At 31.7% G+C, this 18,953-nt stretch overlaps 1 protein-coding gene across 2 annotated transcripts; it reads left to right on the top strand.

Moving 5' to 3' along the window:
* Positions 1-332: 332 nt before the first annotated feature.
* On the top strand, positions 333-18,649 carry P5CS (Delta[1]-pyrroline-5-carboxylate synthase). 2 transcript variants are annotated; one of them, XM_013318081.1, is made up of 10 exons: positions 333-535; positions 13,205-13,381; positions 13,967-14,110; positions 14,513-14,620; positions 15,688-15,858; positions 16,151-16,339; positions 16,416-16,608; positions 16,694-17,698; positions 18,014-18,151; positions 18,372-18,649. In XM_013318081.1, exons 1-10 carry the CDS (start codon positions 434-436, stop codon positions 18,491-18,493), a joined length of 2,349 nt encoding a protein of 782 aa, XP_013173535.1. In that variant the 5' UTR covers positions 333-433; the 3' UTR covers positions 18,494-18,649. The 2 variants fall into 2 exon arrangements, with proteins under 2 accessions (XP_013173535.1, XP_013173536.1); XM_013318082.1 differs by lacking the exon at positions 333-535 and adding an exon at positions 8,873-9,132.
* The last annotated feature ends 304 nt before the right edge of the window (positions 18,650-18,953 follow it).

Below are 18,953 nucleotides of genomic sequence, written 5' to 3'. Positions count from 1 at the left end.
TCTGGTGTTGCAGATGTCCATGGGTGTCGTTGATCACCTCGATGTTCCCGCCGCTCGTATGCCAACTTCTCTTATAAAAAAAAATACGAAAGATCAAATAGACAAATCAAAACTCCAAAATACATCGTTTGCTTGCCTTTACTTTTAAAAAAAACTTAATTGTTAAGTTGTGTATCTTGCTTTAAAACAACATATTAAGTTCTAATATGAATGTATATTATTGTAGCTTGAAATTAAAGCTAAGTGATAAACGTTTTATCAACAACGTCATAGTATATGTTTCAATTACATATATTAAAACATAAGAGTCGTTGTAATATTGTATACTATCGCAGTGTTTGATTCCACATCAATTTATAAACATGTGCAATCAACTGTACCGCATATAATAATCTTTGTTCTATATCTTATTTGTTTTAATGTTTCATTAAAAATGTGTTATAATTCTTTTTTATTGTGTTTGAGAACAAGTGCGAATAAAGTTTTACGGATACCAAATTTGCGGAGAAATTTTAGCGTAAAAGTAACCGGTGATGTAAGTATTGCTAATTTATTTAAATTAACCAGTTAATAAGAACGAAATATAAATAAACCATTTTTATGGTACTGACACTTTTGGCTTCATTTATTAATTCTATATTTTTTTTAGTCTTTATCAGAATCACAAAAGGAAATTTTAAGTGTAGTTTGTAGTTTGAACAATCCGTCTCCTGAGGATAGGTTTAAAAAAAGAAATAAATAAGGAGTTTCTTTTATTCTAGTTAGAATCATATTTAAAATTAAAAAAATCAATTAATCAGGCGATTGACTATACTTATGCCATTTTACTTCTTACTATTATTAACTAATATTATAAACGTGACTGTTTAGATGGATGGATATTTGTATGAAGGTATCGCCGGAACGGCAGCATAGATCTTGCTGATATTTGATATAGATGTAAAACGAAATCTGAAAGATCACATAGGCTTATTAAGTTTGTTTTTAATTCGACGCAGACGGAGTACGGGCGATAGCTAGTAAAGGATAATTTCTCTCAGAAATGAATATCATAAGAAATAAAAAGAGCATAAAATAAAACAGTAATTACAGTATTTGTAACATTTATTACAAATTACAGAATATCTTTTATGAAATCTGTTTCAAGCATTTACATTTGAGGGTCAAATCTATCTCGTATCTTATCTTGTAATTAATCAATACGGGTTTTGGGTTTAGCCTCACGCATCACGACCGTTAATTAAGGAGTTTAAAATTAATTGGAAAGGAGTTTTATCAGATATCTCATTGCTTAGATTTACGTCAGGTACGTGCATGGAATTTGTATTTTGAAAGCAGAAAAGGATACGTTAAGCAACCGTGAATTTTCACTGTTTAATAACATATTATCGTACCTTCACGTTGATTTAAAAAAAATGTTTTTGAAAAGCAAATCAGGATCTTTAACATCGAATAACTTAAATAATCGTATTTATATTTATCGTTTAAAATAATAGAACAATATAGAAAATCTGATTATTTCAAAGCAAGATTCAATTCCTACAAGTCTTTTATTTGTTGCCGTTGAAATTTGAATTCAGACAATATCAAGACTCTTGAACAATACATGATATGTAGAAAAGCAAATTCAATTTATTTTATCTATAAAATGCATACTATTTGCTTTGTCCATATACGTTTCAGAGATGTCTCAAAAGATGTCTGTAATAACAGACATATAATAATATGTTTTACAATTCTGTCTACATTATACACATACTAGCTGTCGCCCGTGACTCCATTCGCGCAGGATTAAAAATAGATAGCCCGTTCTCAGATCTACAGTATATGCATATAAAATTGCATAAAAATCGGTCAAGTCCTTTCGAAGGCGTGTGGTAACTAACATTGTGACACGAGAATTTTATATACAAGATAAACAATCAACTACCTTTATTCTAAAACAAAGTATCGAAATTGTTTAAAAATTATTCGTAGTTTCATTATCTCTAAAAAAGTGTACCGAGGAAATACATTTTTCACAGAAAGGCCTAAGGGATTAAGAAATCTACTGACACATCTTTCTATTTATTACTATCCTCTTTTAACTTGCTTCTTTCTTACTAGACTTACAAATCTACATTTTTGTAATTTTGTAGACTGAATATTATATACGTATCTGAATATCGGTGCCCACGATACAGGCATTGCCTACTGTGGGCATCACTAGATTACCCAAAATAACCATAAATGGTAACTTAAGTTTAATTTAATTTCTTAGTTATGTGCAATTTTTATGTTAGTTATTGTTTCTTGGTTTAATCTTTATTACCTATAATAAAAACTTTTCTTTCTTCCTCGTCTACAATATCAATTGTAGACGAATTTCTCATGTTTCGCTCTTAAGTCAAGATAAGTGTCTACTTGGTTAAGTATTTAGCTAATCTCTGTGTAACAAATAAACACACAATAATATCACACATTGTCCACATGCAAGTTACTATTGATACGGTTAATAAATAAATAAACGTAATCTATTTATCGTTGACAGTAATTTACGTAACTACACGAGTCTTGGATGTTTCCATAAGGTCATTATCATAAACGCACTACCACGGAGTATTTAAATACTCTCTGATAATCCTACATTTAAATATATTAAAACTTTAGTATACAACGTAAAAGTCGATTCGAATACGATGTAACTTCTTAACGTGGGTATCTTTAAGAGTAGAGTGTATGTTTATATTAAGCTAGTTCGTATCATCCTTTGATCACAAAACCACTTACTATTCAGTGGGTTTGTCGTCAAGCACTGGATTATTAAAAAAAATGTAGGAGGATATAAATATCTAGTATATAAATGTGTGCTTGATAAACTATTTTTTTACGTCAAATTACAATTTGATATTATGATAAAAAATATATAATTTAGTCATTGCCTCTATCTTCGGAACCTTGCCTAAAGGGACTCCTTTTAATAATATATTTTAGTTAATTTTTCGTTTATAATATTTTATTTAATATCATAGATTTAAGATTCATTAAGATTTAATTTTATGTATTTAACTTCGATATGTATTTATAAGATAAAATAAGATAAAATCTATAAACATCCTATATTTGATGAACACAACTACAAAACTACTAAGAACGACTAAGAACTACAAGACATGAAATAGAGACTACTAATAAATGGGAAAGAATTTCTAATTCGTTTTTTTAATGCTCACATATGTATCTACGTATGTTCTTCTCCAAGATCTCTTGATATATTGAAACTTATTAAATGTTCTACATACGCAATAACATTTATCAGTACTCAGTAAATAAATTATAACATCCGTGTTAGCGACCTATCTCTATATCAATACAAATGATAAGCTACAACATAAAAACATAATAAACATCTGTACTAACGGGGAACTAAAATTTCATAATATTATAGTGTAAACTAAGTACTTGACTAACATTATTAAGAAATCATTTCATATAAAAATACAGATATTGAAAATCAATAGATAAAGCAGATTATGGAAGTTAACAGTGTGTTCACATGGCATAAATATTTTTATTGTTAGGAAGAAAATCAGAAAATGTGCCAGTGTATTGACCCAACACTAGCCTTACTAAAATGTCGACTTTTGTCCGTCACTAATCATTCTGACACTGGACTTTGTAACAAAAGCACGTCATTCGCGCCAAAGTATTATATTATAATTAATAATGTCTAAAATTATAAAATATATTATTAATTTTGTTTTTGCAAAATAATAAGTGTATACTAACGGCGTTTCACATCGATGTACTAATTACATACTTAAGTATCATGAAATAAACAACTTTTACTTAATAAATGGATTAAAAACAAAATTGTAAAACATAAACTTTCAATAAATCATTAATTCTATTTTTTTCATAGTAAATTTAATACCAAATTCATTTTCCTTGTACAAAAGCTTTTTAACTTAAGTACCGTGTGCATTAAGTGTTTTACGTAACAGGAAATAAGAGCGGATTTTCCGGTAAACCGCTTAGCTTTGTACATGTAAGCTTAATTTTTACCAAAGAAAAAGCTTCGCAAGGGAAGATAATCAGTTTGTCTTAGAAAAATCTTACTCATTATAAAAACTTTTCCTCCTTATTATCAAAAGAGTTCATTTATACTAACAGTCGTAATTGGCAGGGATTGGTAGGAAATGATTACGGATTTTTATACAAACAATATTTTGCGTCCTTTAGTAGTGAAAATAAGCTAAAACTATATACTTTCTAGAATTAATACTACTTAGAAGTTCAGTAATTGATGTTTATGTATTTATCTCCGGTATGTATGGTGGTGGGTTTCCATAGTCGATACACTTGTATAAAGACATATTCATCACCTCACTAAACGTACCCACAGAGAGTCTCAGAGCTTAGTTACACTCTAAGTCATTGGTGATTATGAAAAAATATTGCCATCCCTCTATTTATCTTTGAAAAAATAGACAAAATAGATAATAAAGAATGCTACTTCCCGTAGATTCTCAAAATCTATTAAAACATATTGTTATCTCTGCTTTGTCAAAGGGAATGAAAGGGATGACTATACATTAGATAAAAAGATTGCTTTTGTTTCAGAAAACAATGTTTAGTATTCTATTTGTTTGAGTATACAAAATATTCTCTTTCACGTTCTCTAATAAAGCTAGATCGCTAGAACATTCTACAGCTATTTGCAAATGGAAAGAAATAGAAGAAACCTACTTAAGTTTCCTGAAGCGAATTCGATTTCCTATTTAGAGCTAGCATTTATTCTATCCCTTTAATTAAGAACGGGACTGCCTCAACAAAATAATGTCCAAGCCGTTAATTACAGAATTGGGTCGTAATTGGAACGTTTGTCATTGGGTTTACAGTTCAAATAAATCAAACGATAAATTTTATACGACTCTATTTAATTGGGCTCAATATTTTCTCTTTATTTTTGGCGTTGATAATTCTGTTTATTTAGCTCTACAGTTTAAAATAAGAATTGTTTGTCAAAGTATACAGAAATTATACATTGAATTAAACATCAACTTCAAGGCGACGCGGTCACTTTTTTCTTAACAACAATAAATTGAGAGAAATTATTTCTTACCTATTAACGACTTGGGTCTATCAAGAAGAGCATCTCCTTTAAAGATGGGCAACACATCTATGGATCCTCTGGTGTTGCGAATGTCTATAGTCTTCGGATAAATTGAATATTAGGAGATTCAATGTTCCTTTGTTCTCTTCTCTTTTTAAAAGTATCAGCTTCTTCCATTTGACCGCATACAACGGAGAGCGATTCGAATCGTCCAAGGGCGACGTTGAACACCTCGGTGTTCCCGCTGCTCGTTTGCCCTCTTCTATTATAAAAAAAAAATAGAAGCATTGAATAAATAAAGTTTGCTTTGATGTACACAATTGATATTCAATTTAAGTTTCTATCAAAAAATAAAGATTTTTTTATTATATCTTGAAAAAAATGAACGCGTGAAACTAATAACAGTGTGTAATATCACAGCAGGGCATGATGTATTGATGTTTCGTAAAATTAATAACAAGCTTTTAACATGGACTTTGAAATATTTTTTATTGAAGTAACACTATCAATCATTGTAGTACATTGAACTATAAATATTATATGTTAAAAATTATCTTTAATATTTCTCATGTTATCTACACAATGAGTATATTTGAAATGAAAGAATATGCGTTGTTTTAAAATTTTTATGATTACAGCAATTTTGGTTTTTTTTTCTAAATATCATCATCTTTATCAGGTTCAAGACAATTTACTTTATAAATTTAGTAAATGTAAAAATCTTTCTGGAAACTCCATCTATTGGTAAAATTAAGCGTTAGATTTAATTTTAAGAAATAGCGCATAGAGACAGTTACGACACAATGGTACTTCATTTAATATGTGTTTGTACAGTCAGCTGCATAAATAAAGTGGCAGAGTAGATATTCAGATATATCTTACTAATATTATATATGCGAATGTTTAGATGGGTGAATGGATGTTTGTTTGAAGGTATCTCCAGAACGACTATATAGATCTCGATGAAATTTGGCATGGATGTAGAGCATAGTCTGGAAAACGAATAGGCTATTAATTAAGTTTTTTTTAAATCCGCGCGAACGGAGTCGCGGGCGACAGCTAGTGTGTACATAAAATGGTTGCAAATGTTGTCGGCAGTAGCAATTACATGATACACGTTCAGTAATAGCCTACAATAGGTTATAATGAAAACGTGGCTTCGTCAATGATATTGTGCGACGGTCACATTACGTTTGTAGTCTCGTTTATTAAGCTCATGGTCACTGTAATAAGCACCAATAAACACAGTGTAGTTATTAATATAACAAAGGTTGGCTATGAAAGTGGTGTCCATCTTTTTTTAATTAGAAAAAATACTGATCTACTTTCTCTTTTTATTAATGAATGATATAAAATTAAGTCACGTCACTATACATATAACAAAGGAATATCGATAAAAAATCATATTTAAAAAAAAATTAAGTGCCAGACACACTAAGGATATTTTGGCCCGCTTTCGACTAATAAAAATTATAGTTGTATAATATGTTTTGAAAATTGTATAATATTTTAATTAATATAAACTCACTTTTCCGCTGAGTCTCTTGATGTAAGTTTCTAAGTTAATTATTTCTGTTCCTGACTTCTCACATGTTTTGCCTTAATTATGTCGACTGTAGATATTTACATTAAGGCTAGTAATTACAGTAGCTAAGATTTATTAGAGAGGAAATGTCAGATCAAAAGGTAAAATGTTTCAAATAAACGATCTTTCTGACCTAATTAAGGTATTTTATGCAGAGGTTTCATATTTCTATTTAATGAACTAAATATTAATTAAGTAATTTTCTTTTTTTTAATTTTTTTATTTTTAAATATTATCCTTACTATAATACTCTCATTGGTAATATAGATATTTTTTTCTTGAAATTCGGACTGATTTTAGAAAAAAAAAATAGTATCCTTTGTGTTCTTCTAGACTATGTTCTACATCAGTCCCAAATTTCAGCGAGATACCTTCTAACAGAGATCCATCCATCCTAATATTCGCATTTATAATATTAGTAAGAGAAATTTAAATATTTTTATATCTCGAATATAATTTCACTATGAAATACACACTATTTTAATCGATATGTTACGAATAATTTCCATAACTCGAATGATTTTAATAGTGAGAATTTAAAGTCAAGAAATATACACAACATTAAATTACTATTCTTTTATAATAGTAACATTGAGTTTATATCAAATATTCAAGTAGTTATTACATTTTACGATATCAAAGAAGTTGGCAGCACAGATTTAAATTGTAGAGAATAATATCAAAGTTTTGTGACAGTTTGTTGTTACCAAGTTTCAGACTTAAAAGTCGGGACCTCGATCGCTCTGCCACTTAATTTCAATATTGTTTCTCTTTGTTTCTGACTGGCGGCTATATAATTTGTCTTTGAAAATATAAATAAACTTTCTCGTATATTTTACTTCAAAGAGTAAATTATCTACGATAAAAAATACACAGCGAACTAACGAACAAGTATTTTATTTATTTACACTTTATTGCAAACTTGATAACATTTTAAATAAATATAAATCAGGTAAAGAGAATAATTAGAAAATTCAGGAAAGGTTCTATAATAAAACTTAAAAGACTCTGCTTAGCCCGTTGGATTACAAGGGTGAATATATATCATAATGGTGGTAATTTCGGTAAAAATTTAATAATAAAAAACGGCTAAACATTCATCTATATTCGTCCGTTGGCGACCGGTCAGTGAGCGACGGGCCGAGTTCGCGAAAAAAACGCCACCGGACGAATATACGTCAGTGTTTAGCCGTTTTTATATAACTTTATTAGTCAATTGTAAATTATTTTTGTTGCATCAATTCCTTTTGATAGTCAAAATTTAACTTGACAATGAGATACTAATGTAATAGTAAAGTTGTTAGCAATTCCATTGGCGCTTGAAAACTTAGTTTAGCTTAGTTTGCTTAGCTTAGAACTTAACGCGAGGTTTGTTCGCCAGACTGGGGTCGGTCCGTAAACACTTAAGGATCTAATACGTCCTAAACTTAATTTCTAGCCCACTAACTCTATAGCTGAACTATTAAGTACATCTTTGACCAGTTTGTTTTATTTATAGCCGACTTCAAAAAGAAGGAGGTTATCAATTCGTCTGTATGTTTTTTTACGTGTGTTACAGGTAACTCCGTCCCTGGTGTTCCGATTTTGAATTTTCTTTTATGATCGAAAGGTTTTGCGTGCAGTTGGGTCCCATTGTTTTTAATTCATTTTTATTAAGAAAATAGTTAACAATAGTATGACATCTATGTTATAACTTACGTTCCTATCTATAGTTTTAGGTAGCAAGATTTCTTCAAATATAATATGTAGACTGACCTTTTTAGATATATTTTGGTATAAAATTATAAAATTGTAATTAACGTCACGTGAAAAAATCTTTTAGCATGATAAAGTTATGAAGGAAGATGTGAAAGTATTTTATTTTACTGTAAGACATTAGACTAATTTACTATTATTACTGTCTATCCTTCCCGAGTACGATTAGTGTTTATTTATAAGGTCTACAATTACGCGTTTTAGAGTAATTTACCAAACGTATTTAATGTACAGATTCACATTCTGTATGTTTATAATAGCGTCATATATTAAAACATATGGTCATCTCCCTCACTGTCTTTAATAGAATAAAGACAACAATATGTTCGAAAACAAGTTAAACGACAGTGGAAATGCACGGGAAGAAGGATAATTTGCTTGTTTGAACTTTGGTCATTATTACAACCGAGTTGAGAACGATACAAGACAATTCGCCATGAGAGTTCTTTGTTCTTTTGTTTTAGATATTTTTATGTTGAATATATGAGTTTATTTACTCATATTATCAGTAACGATAAATGTTCCCATTACATTTTGTTACGTTATCATTTTGTGACCAGACTCTGTAACGCGTGACATCTAATATTGTTTTAAAATGCTTCATATTGCAAGTAGAATTGTCAGAGGTAGTGGTAGAAGATATTATACGATCATTGGGGATACTTTGCCTATAGGATATATCAATAGCGGATATGAGGTAAGTAAATTTTTTTGGCAATTTCCTTGACATCTCAGAAATAAGCTAGTATTGCAAATATTGATACCTATATTCTTTCTGTTCATCAATTATTGTCTGTAAATTTATATACTTTTTTGTTCAACTTAAATCAAATATAATTTTCATAAATTAATTTTGGATATAGTCGAATTGAAACTTTGAAAAAATCACTTTGAAACTAAACAACTAAGTTTATATAGATTTTATACGATTGCATACAAACATTCAGTAGTTAATATTTTATCTAATCTTCTGTTTAAGCAGCAATGTTGTAATATTATGATTTAACCACAGTTAAGTAAAATATTAGATTTTGTCTTTTTTTTAATTATGATTTTTTTATTACGATTTGTTAACTGACTTTGTTTAGAAATGTTTAATAGCATTTAGAAATATTTTTAAACATTGGCTGGGAAGAACCATTACGATGTATTTATATTTCTGTCCATTGCTGGAGAATCAGTACAAATAAATATTTTTATCTCTGTTTATTCCATTCTATATTTTTATAGAAAGAGGAGAATATTATGCTATTGTACATGTCTTTGTACTGGAAAGTTACGGTTCAATAATTGTAGGACTTCATACGGAACCACTCATTTTAAATTAGTTTTTATTTTATTTATAAGTTATAAATGCACATGATGTATCAAAGTTTGTAATACATACGGAAATAAACTTTTATCATACGTTTATGTATATAGGAATATCTTTTAGTCTGTACGTAACATTAATATTTATTCAACGAGTTAATGAAATGAATTTTATTATCTTGTGTACATAACATTGAGTTCGCTGTTTAACCTTGAGTTTTTGAGAGCAAAATTCACGTTTAAAACATATATATTTTTTGGCAGAAATAATGACAGGGATGATATGTTTTATACAGAAATTTCGGTCTCAGAAACCCTCGGTAAGTACTATTAGTGACTTGATAAAAAAATAAATAATATAATTCTGAAGACAATGTTAATATGTAAAAATCGATCTTTAAAAATTACTAACTGAAATCATACAATAATAATAATTCAAGTAATATTTAATTCTGGACATAAACATACACAATTCGATAGCAACTGTACATTACAAGTGCTATATATAACACACGTAGAAGTAATGACATCGCTCTCTTTTTGTAAAAATTAAAACAACAATATTTTATTATAAAAGCAGTGGAAATACACATTAAAATCCTCTTTTGTTTGAAAAAGCGTATCGTCTGTTATAAATTCTAGCCAGCGGCGTTGTCTCTGTGAACAAAGTTTGTTTGTGAGAAAAACATTTTCGAAATTATCATTGTGAAGCAAATGAGTTTTAAAATGACATTAATAATCAGAACAGTGCACATTTCTCTAGGCTTATGATACTAAAGTTCTGTTAGTCATAATTCTTGTTTAACATTTACCATTTAAATTACCTTAAAATTTTGCATACACTGTGACTTTGGTACTCAGAAATCAATCTCGAAATCCCTGATTTTCTATGACAAAATTTTCAATTATCTTACTAGTATTATAACTGCAAATGTTTTGACTTATGGATGGATGTTAAAAGGTATCTCCAGATGCGTTTAACGGATCTCGCCGAAATTTGTCATAGATGTGGAACATAGTCTGAAAGAACACAGGGGCTACTATTTTAGTTTTAATTCCGCGCGGACGGATTTATAATCCGTTTGCTTAAAATTTAAAGAAGCTTAAGATCGCATTAGCAAGATTTTAGATAATATTTTTGCGTAATGCAAATGTAAATATAATTATTTTCAATGACTTATTATGAAACAACTCTATAGCCATAGAGCGTAGATTATAATTATCGTTTTACAATTTTTGATAACAATCAAATTTGTCCATTAAAATAACACGAATGTTTACGTTTGAGAATAACCATAAACCATTGTATACATATATCCCTAAAGACTCTTCTGACTTGCGTGATCGTGTTAATTCCAGTGCGGTAAGCCACAGTCGGAGGCTCGTTCTATTATTTGAGTATCATTAGACATTCAGCAAGCATTCCCTTTGGCCGTTTGTGGTGAGTGTTGCTGAAACTAATTTAAATTACACGCACAAGTAGCTATTGCATATTATAAGTCGCTAGCTACCGCCCACGACTCTGTCCGTGCGGGATTACAATATATGTAGATAGTATCCGATTCTAAGACCTACTGAATATGTATTTCATAAAAATCGTGTAATCGTAAACATTGTGACATGATAATTTATCTTATATATAAAATTCTCGTGTCACAATTTTCGTTCCCATACTCCTCCGAAACGGCTCAACCGATTCTCATGAAATTTTGTGAGCATATTGAGTAGGTCTGAGAATCGGCCAACACCTATTTTTAGTCCCGCGCGGACGGAGCCGCGGGCGACAGCTAGTCATTATATACAAGACTGAATAGTTTTTTTTTTAGTATCATATTTAGATGATATAAATATATAATATGCATTTAATATGTATTGGATGATATATAAATCAGCTTCAAGATAACATCAATTAATAGACGTTTATGATAAGACATAATTATGAATTGTCGTATAAATTATCGTCATTAGTGAAATATCAAGACCTAAGTTATAGCATTACATTACTATTACTGATAACGATTTGTACAATTGTATCAAATATTAACAGTGTATTTATTCCACAGATTAAAAATTAACATTTATTCCCGTTGTCATGTGATGCGGGCAATGTCCAATGTACAATTTTGTCAATTACGTTCGTGTTACAGTTTGTATGCTGTGCGGCTTTACAGCAAACAGACAAGTCTTAATTAATTGTCCTCAGTTCAGTGGGTCTATCACGAACATTTGCGAGAACGTATTCGTAACGTCATCGATATGTATGATATTAGTTTGTGCACTTTATCCTCAGTAGGCTCTGCACAAATATCGATGAAATAAGTAGACGTTTTCACGATTGTTCGTGTTAGGCCTCCAGATGTATCGATTGATTTCCTTTGCCAATTGAATGTATGAAGTTGTAAGAAGGCTCTTCTCTGCAGAAATACTTGTTCTAAAATCTAGGTATATATTTGAAACAGAAATCAGGTATGAGAATATTTTACACATGTGTTTAATCAGTGGAAACTCATGGCAAAAACCTGTATCATTAACCGTAATTATATTATTTTAACAATAAAAATAAATTAAAATTTAATTCTTAAAGTTTATTTTGAAATATAAGTTTTCAATGAATCATTTTTACGATTTAACAGAGATTGAATATAAAGGTTGGTAAATATCCATATTTTAAAAAGGTAAAGTTTTATAGCTACAATTTATGAGTACAGACGTAAAGAAAAATGTTACTTTAACTCATTTCACTTGTCTTATTTGTGGCACCTGGCTACGATTGTCCCTGAAAGTTAGTTTTAATGTTGTTGTACATTAGTGAAGTCAGAGTCGGGTTTCTACACTAATTTCACATTACTCGGGTCCACTCTAATTATAAATTATACTTACTTAAAAGAAACTATTTCAAAATGAAAATTTACTACAGTTCTAACTAGATAATTTTAATATACTTTTGGATCAACTATATATATATACAATTTCAAACTGTATATATTATACTTTTACACATTAGTTGGAATCCTTTGGCGCGAATGGTGTGTTTTCGTTACCAAGTCAAGTGTCAGATTGATTAGTGAGGGGACATAAACGTAGACATTTTAATAAGGCTAGTGTTGCGCCAATACACCGGCACAGTGTCGGATTTTTCCTAACAATACTATTCAGAACAAGTTAGTTTCATTTGTAGTAATCTGTCAATTGTTCTAAGGGTGCATCATTACCAATTAATATTCCTTTATTAGCCTTATTCCTTAAGCATAAAGCTTGAGATTCATTCGTAATTCTTAAGTTAACACATGTATATTTTACATCCATAGTGCAACAGGCTGTAAGAATCAGTCAACTAAATTGCTATTTCACTGTTTCGTTCAACTATTTCAAATGGCGCTCTCTCTAACACAGAAAAGGCAGTCGTGCTAAAGGCTAGTGAAAAAGGGGTCTTAGATATACTTATTTTAAAATTACAGGGTCTCAACGTAGACAAGCGTACACTTGTGAGTACGGAGCGCAAGCAGAGGACGTTCACGGACCGGTCGCAGCTGAAGTACGCAAGAAGACTTGTTGTAAAACTCGGCAGTGCTGTCATTACGAGAGAAGATGGAAATGGTTTAGCATTGGGACGACTAGCATCAATCATTGAACAGGTATTTTTTTATAAAAATCTTTTTTAGGATTGAATAAGCATAGGTGAAACATTCGCTAATAGACGGGATTATTTATAATAAAGTTTTATCATTCTGTAATATAGTTATGGTTAAAAGACTTACCGTGAGCTTCTGAGACTCTCCGTTTAAAACTTATTGTTATCTCTTTTTTGTCAAAGCTAATGACATGAATGAAGATACGTTTTATACAGAGATTTTGGTTTTAGAAACCCACGGTAAATAGTTAAAATGTTTCGTAAATTGGCATTCTGCTTATTGACACATTATAAGATGGATGAGTTTGTGTGATGAAAGACATTATCGGCCTTATAGTCTTCCACAACTGCACCAAAATGCATACAAAGATCAAATCTTACTTTAAGACTTTATTACTTTGAATCACTTGGCGCGAATGACGTGCTTTCGTAACAAAGTCCAGTGTCCAAGAATGAATAGTGAGAGGACATAAACGTCGACATTTTATTTTAGTAAGGCTGTTGCGTCAATACACTGACACATTTTCGAATTTTCGTCCTAACAGTAAGCTTTTTTATTTGTTAAAGATATTTCCGTATCTATTTTCAGGTAGCAGAATGTCATCACGAAGGTCGGGAATGTATAATGGTGACTAGCGGCGCGGTGGCATTTGGTCGTCAAAAGTTGACGCAGGAACTGCTCATGTCACTCTCCATGAGAGAGACATTATCACCCAGTGATCATACCAGAGAGGTAAGGGAATAATAAATATTAGCCTTTAAAGAACCCTTCTCATTAAACTGGAAAAAATAGTTTAGCTAAAAAGAAATTATTAACATCTCACTGAAGGCAGCCGTTGAACCAATTATATCCCTTTATTCTTCATCTCATACTTCTGTTTGTTTAGATCTAAAAGGTTAAGACTCTTCGGTTCATACAGCTGTCATAAATGTGTATACGTAAAATTAGTCTTTTGACATCAAACGAACTTTGTTGACTTTCTTTTGTATTTTGGAAGGATTTTCAACGAATGTTGTATAAAACATATGATCTAATTTTGCTTTAGGTATTTAACAGTGGAAATGCAATATTTGGTTTGTACGTGGTACATGTGTGGAAGTAATGTTTGAACAAATAGTTAAATTGTGTATACAGGACGCTGGTAGCATTCTGGACCCGCGCGCAGCGGCCGCAGTGGGTCAGTCGGAACTAATGGCTATGTACGATGCTATGTTCTCGCAATACAACGTTAAAATAGCACAGGTGAGCCAGTAAAATTTCATTAATTAAATTATTTTATCTACATGTTTCTAATGCTTAGTAATTTAACATGTATTCGCTCGCTAAAGTACATGTTTTAAATAATCATATATTTTATTGAGATGTTATGAAGTGATTCATCTAATGCTTTGAACAATTATGTCTCAATTATTTGCAATATACGTAATATCTACAAAAGATAAAAATATATGAGTAATAAAAAAGGTACGTAACATACAAAAGTACCTATACGTAAATAATAAGCCTTGGTTACTACAAGCTTAGCTTTATACATATAAATCAGTAATAAGATTCCTATATAATCGTATTAAACCCTTGTAATGGTTAATATTCTGCGTACAACGTTAAGGTAATGGTTAAATCCTTTGGAATAGCGATGCTGCGGCTGCCAGCGTGCCCCACGATCGTTTCCTCACAATAGGGGACTGATTAAATCTCAACATCGGAACGTTTTGTGTCATATCAGTCAGCTTGAGGCTTTTGTGCCGAGAAATTCAATTCAAACCAATATTACGCGTTACAATTCTTAGTAAATTACATTTTAAACAGTAACTGTCACATTTAGAAACTTGATGATTATTAAAATTCCTGGGTGTTATACTAAACCTACTCTAAGGAATTCCCTTAATGACCCTTACATTTTTTGATCTCATATTTATATGACATTTTTGTCTTAACAACATATCTGTTTTATTATATTATAAAATGGCAAACAAGCGAGCGGTCACCTGAAATCGCAGAAAAAGCGAAGTGCCCGTTCCTCATAGACATACGCAATTACATATGCCTTGCCTACCTTTAATCGACGGAGGAGAGAATCCTCTCATCCGGAAAGTCCTGTTCCACTTCCCATCCTTTCCTTATAAGAAAAAGGGTGGGAAGGGAAAGATGATCGAATTAGGCCACAGGACGCACACTCATTAGACGAAACGCGGAATTGCTTCCACTTCACGCTTGTCGTCTGTGTGGTCGTGGTATTTCACCGGGCGCACCGCGCCAATTCGTGCAAATATGTTAAAGCGGGCTCAACTACTGTTTGTGTATTATAGGTATTAGTGACAAAGCCAGATTTCTATAACGAAGAGACGAGGAAAAATTTGTTCTGTACATTATCAGAGCTGATATCTTTGAATATAGTTCCGATAATAAATACCAACGATGCTGTTAGCCCGCCCATGTATATACATGACGACACTGTGGTGCCGGGAACAGGGAAAAAGGTAAGGAGTATAAAAATCTACTGCTACTACTATGAGCTCCTGGAGGTAGGTCTCCTCTATTAAAATCCACGATGATCAGTCTTCTGGCGTTATTCATTGCGTTGCCTTCTTGCATAAACTTGATCAGATCAATGGTCTATTGTGTGGAAGGCCTACTGATATGACGCTGTGAAGATCTCTTCATGGCCGCCATCCTAGGACATTTCAGTCAAAGGATATGATGAAATGAAATTCTTAGCAAATAAACAACAATCCCTTAAAGGGTCATATGTACATTTTGATATAATTTCAGGGTATAGGCATAAAGGACAATGACAGTCTTTCCGCTTTATTAGCAGCAGAAGTGCAGTCAGATTTGTTAATAATGATGTCAGATGTAGATGGAATTTATAACAAACCACCTTGGGAAGATGGAGCTCGAATGATGCACACATATACATCGAAGGACAAAGACTTAGTACAATTTGGACAGAAATCTAAGGTATAATATAAGCGATAATATTTCAAATGTTAATTTATCAAAAAGGCACAAAATGAATTCTTTGAAAATATTGTAGGTTGGAACTGGAGGAATGGATTCTAAAGTGAATGCCGCGACATGGGCAATGGCGCGCGGTGTGAGCGTCGTTATATGTAATGGTATGCAAGAGAAAGCCATTAAGACAATCATTAGTGGACGGAAAGTAGGAACTTTCTTCACAGATTACGCTACTAGTTCTCCAACGTCAGTCGACGTCTTAGCTGAAAATGGTAAATTGGAATGATTTATTTTGTTCTTTGATAAAAAGGCTAACCTTTAAAATAATTTATTAAAAACAATATTTCACATTTTTAGCTCGCTCTGGCAGTAGAGTGTTACAACAATTAACTCCTTCAGAAAGAGCATCAGCTATTCACGCCTTATCAGATTTATTGGTAGAGAAACAAGATAAAATACTTGAAGCAAATGCTAAAGATTTAGAAGAAGCGACCAAAGGTGGACTTGCTAAACCATTGTTAGATCGGTTGTCTTTAAGTCAAGGGAAATTGAAGACATTATCAACTGGATTGAAACAAATAGCTGACTCCAGTTATGAAAATGTTGGTCGTGTTTTACGAAAAACAAAATTAGCAGAAAATCTAATTCTTCGTCAAGTGACTGTTCCGATTGGTGTGCTATTAGTTATTTTCGAATCCAGACCTGATTCGCTGCCACAAGTAGCGGCCCTCGCTATGGCATCAGCTAACGGTCTTCTTCTTAAAGGTGGAAAAGAAGCAGCACATTCGAACAAAGCATTAATGGATCTTGTTAAAGAATCCCTTAAATCAGTCGGTGCTGAAGACGCTATATCTCTTGTATCCACGCGTGAGGAAATAAGTGACTTATTGGCTATGGAAAAACACATTGATTTAATTATCCCTCGAGGTTCTTCTGATCTTGTCAGAAGTATTCAAAAGCAATCTCAACATATACCCGTACTTGGTCATGCTGAAGGTATTTGCCACGTCTACGTAGATAAAGATGCAGATCCAGTGAAAGCATTGAAGATTGTCAGAGACGCGAAATGCGATTACCCTGCAGCTTGTAATGCGATAGAAACATTACTGATTCATGAAGATCATTTAACAACTACATTGTTTACTGAAATCTGCAATATGTTGAAAAAGGAAGGTGTTAAGATACACGCAGGTCCAAAGCTTTCAGGTCATTTGACATTTGGTCCACCGCCTGCAAGGACTATGCGCCATGAATATGGAGCATTAGAATGCTGCGTAGAGTTAGTGAAGGATATGGAAGAGGCTGTGGATCATATTCACAAATTTGGCAGCTCACACACTGATGTTATTGTAACAGAAAATGGTTAGTTGATAAGTTATTCAACATTTTGACAAGGTTATAAAGAAATCCCCGACTTTCCTATCTCAGCGAGGGCAGACGTATAGAACTGACAATAACTTTCGATAAGTCACGTGATTGTCGCGCGTCAGTCCCATACATACATTTTGAAATTCGTTATGGGATTGTTGCGAAACGAAAGCACTTTGTCTTTTCCCCTTGTCTGGCGAAAGAATATCGCTTTCCATACTCATGGATAAAATAAATTTAGCCGTTACTCTAAATATATGAATTTCGCGAATCATAAAAGATTGGATTAATTTTAAAATATGTTTGCAGAGATAGCAGCTCGAAAATTCCTGGGTATTGTAGACAGTGCTTGCGTTTTTCACAATGTATCTTCACGATTCGCTGACGGATTCAGATTCGGGCTTGGCGCTGAAGTTGGAATCTCCACAGCTAGGATTCATGCTAGAGGTCAGTATTTCATTACCTTCCTAAATTAAATTTAATATTTTTTGTACTATCTCGATTTCTTTTTTGCTTCATATTCCTTATATTAAGCAAATATTGCTTTGCACAGTTCCGTGTTTCGTGATAAATTGAATCAACGAAATATATATATTTTTTTCTATTTTAAAATATTTTTTTTACTCATATTAGTGTTAAATGAATAAATAATATTTATATATCCCAGGTCCGGTTGGTGTTGAGGGTTTGTTGACCACAAAGTGGATACTGGAAGGATCTGACCACACTGCCGCGGAGTTCAACGAAGGCAAGAGAAACTGGATACACGAACCTTTGCCGGTTCATTGAATTAAAAGCACATTAAAATACTCTAGGGATTAACCGAACGAATTATATGAAAGCAAAGGCTTTGAAACGGAAATATGGAAAAAGGCGCTTACATCTAGCGATTTTAAAATGAAACAAATGTGATATTTTTATCGTATTTTTGTGTAAATTAAACGTAAATATGACATGTATACAAAAAAAAATGAAATAGACAAAAAATTTACGCAAAAAAATCGAAATGTATATAAATGGTGTATTTCTTACACAAAAACTATTTTAACTATTGAAAATGTGTAAAAAAATTATTAAAGAATTATTCAAATTGAATTTATTTCTTTATTTAGAACACCATTAAAACAATCAGAGAACCAAGAGCGGAGTTACACATAAACAGGAGAAATTGATAACCTCCTTCTTTTTGAAGTCGGCTAAAAAAACAAAAAAAGCTTAACGTTTTATTTCTAATCTAGTACAGTTGCGT

Source organism: Papilio xuthus, unplaced genomic scaffold (genome assembly GCF_000836235.2).
Source record: "Papilio xuthus unplaced genomic scaffold, Pxut_1.1 DF826933.1, whole genome shotgun sequence".
In the NCBI taxonomy this organism is placed as follows: domain Eukaryota; kingdom Metazoa; phylum Arthropoda; class Insecta; order Lepidoptera; family Papilionidae; genus Papilio; species Papilio xuthus.
The sequence above is the reverse complement of the archived record's forward strand: the minus strand, read 5'-3'. Positions and strand labels throughout refer to the sequence as shown.

Bases quoted from the DNA above. Each gene is read 5' to 3' on its own strand.
- P5CS (XM_013318081.1), top strand. From the start codon at position 434: ATGTGTTATAATTCTTTTTTATTGTGTTTGAGAACAAGTGCGAATAAA. The intron at 536-13,204 runs GTAAGTATTGCT...TTAAAATTACAG, and splicing joins GCGTAAAAGTAACCGGTGAT to GGTCTCAACGTAGACAAGCG. The intron at 15,859-16,150 runs GTAAGGAGTATA...ATATAATTTCAG, and splicing joins TGCCGGGAACAGGGAAAAAG to GGTATAGGCATAAAGGACAA.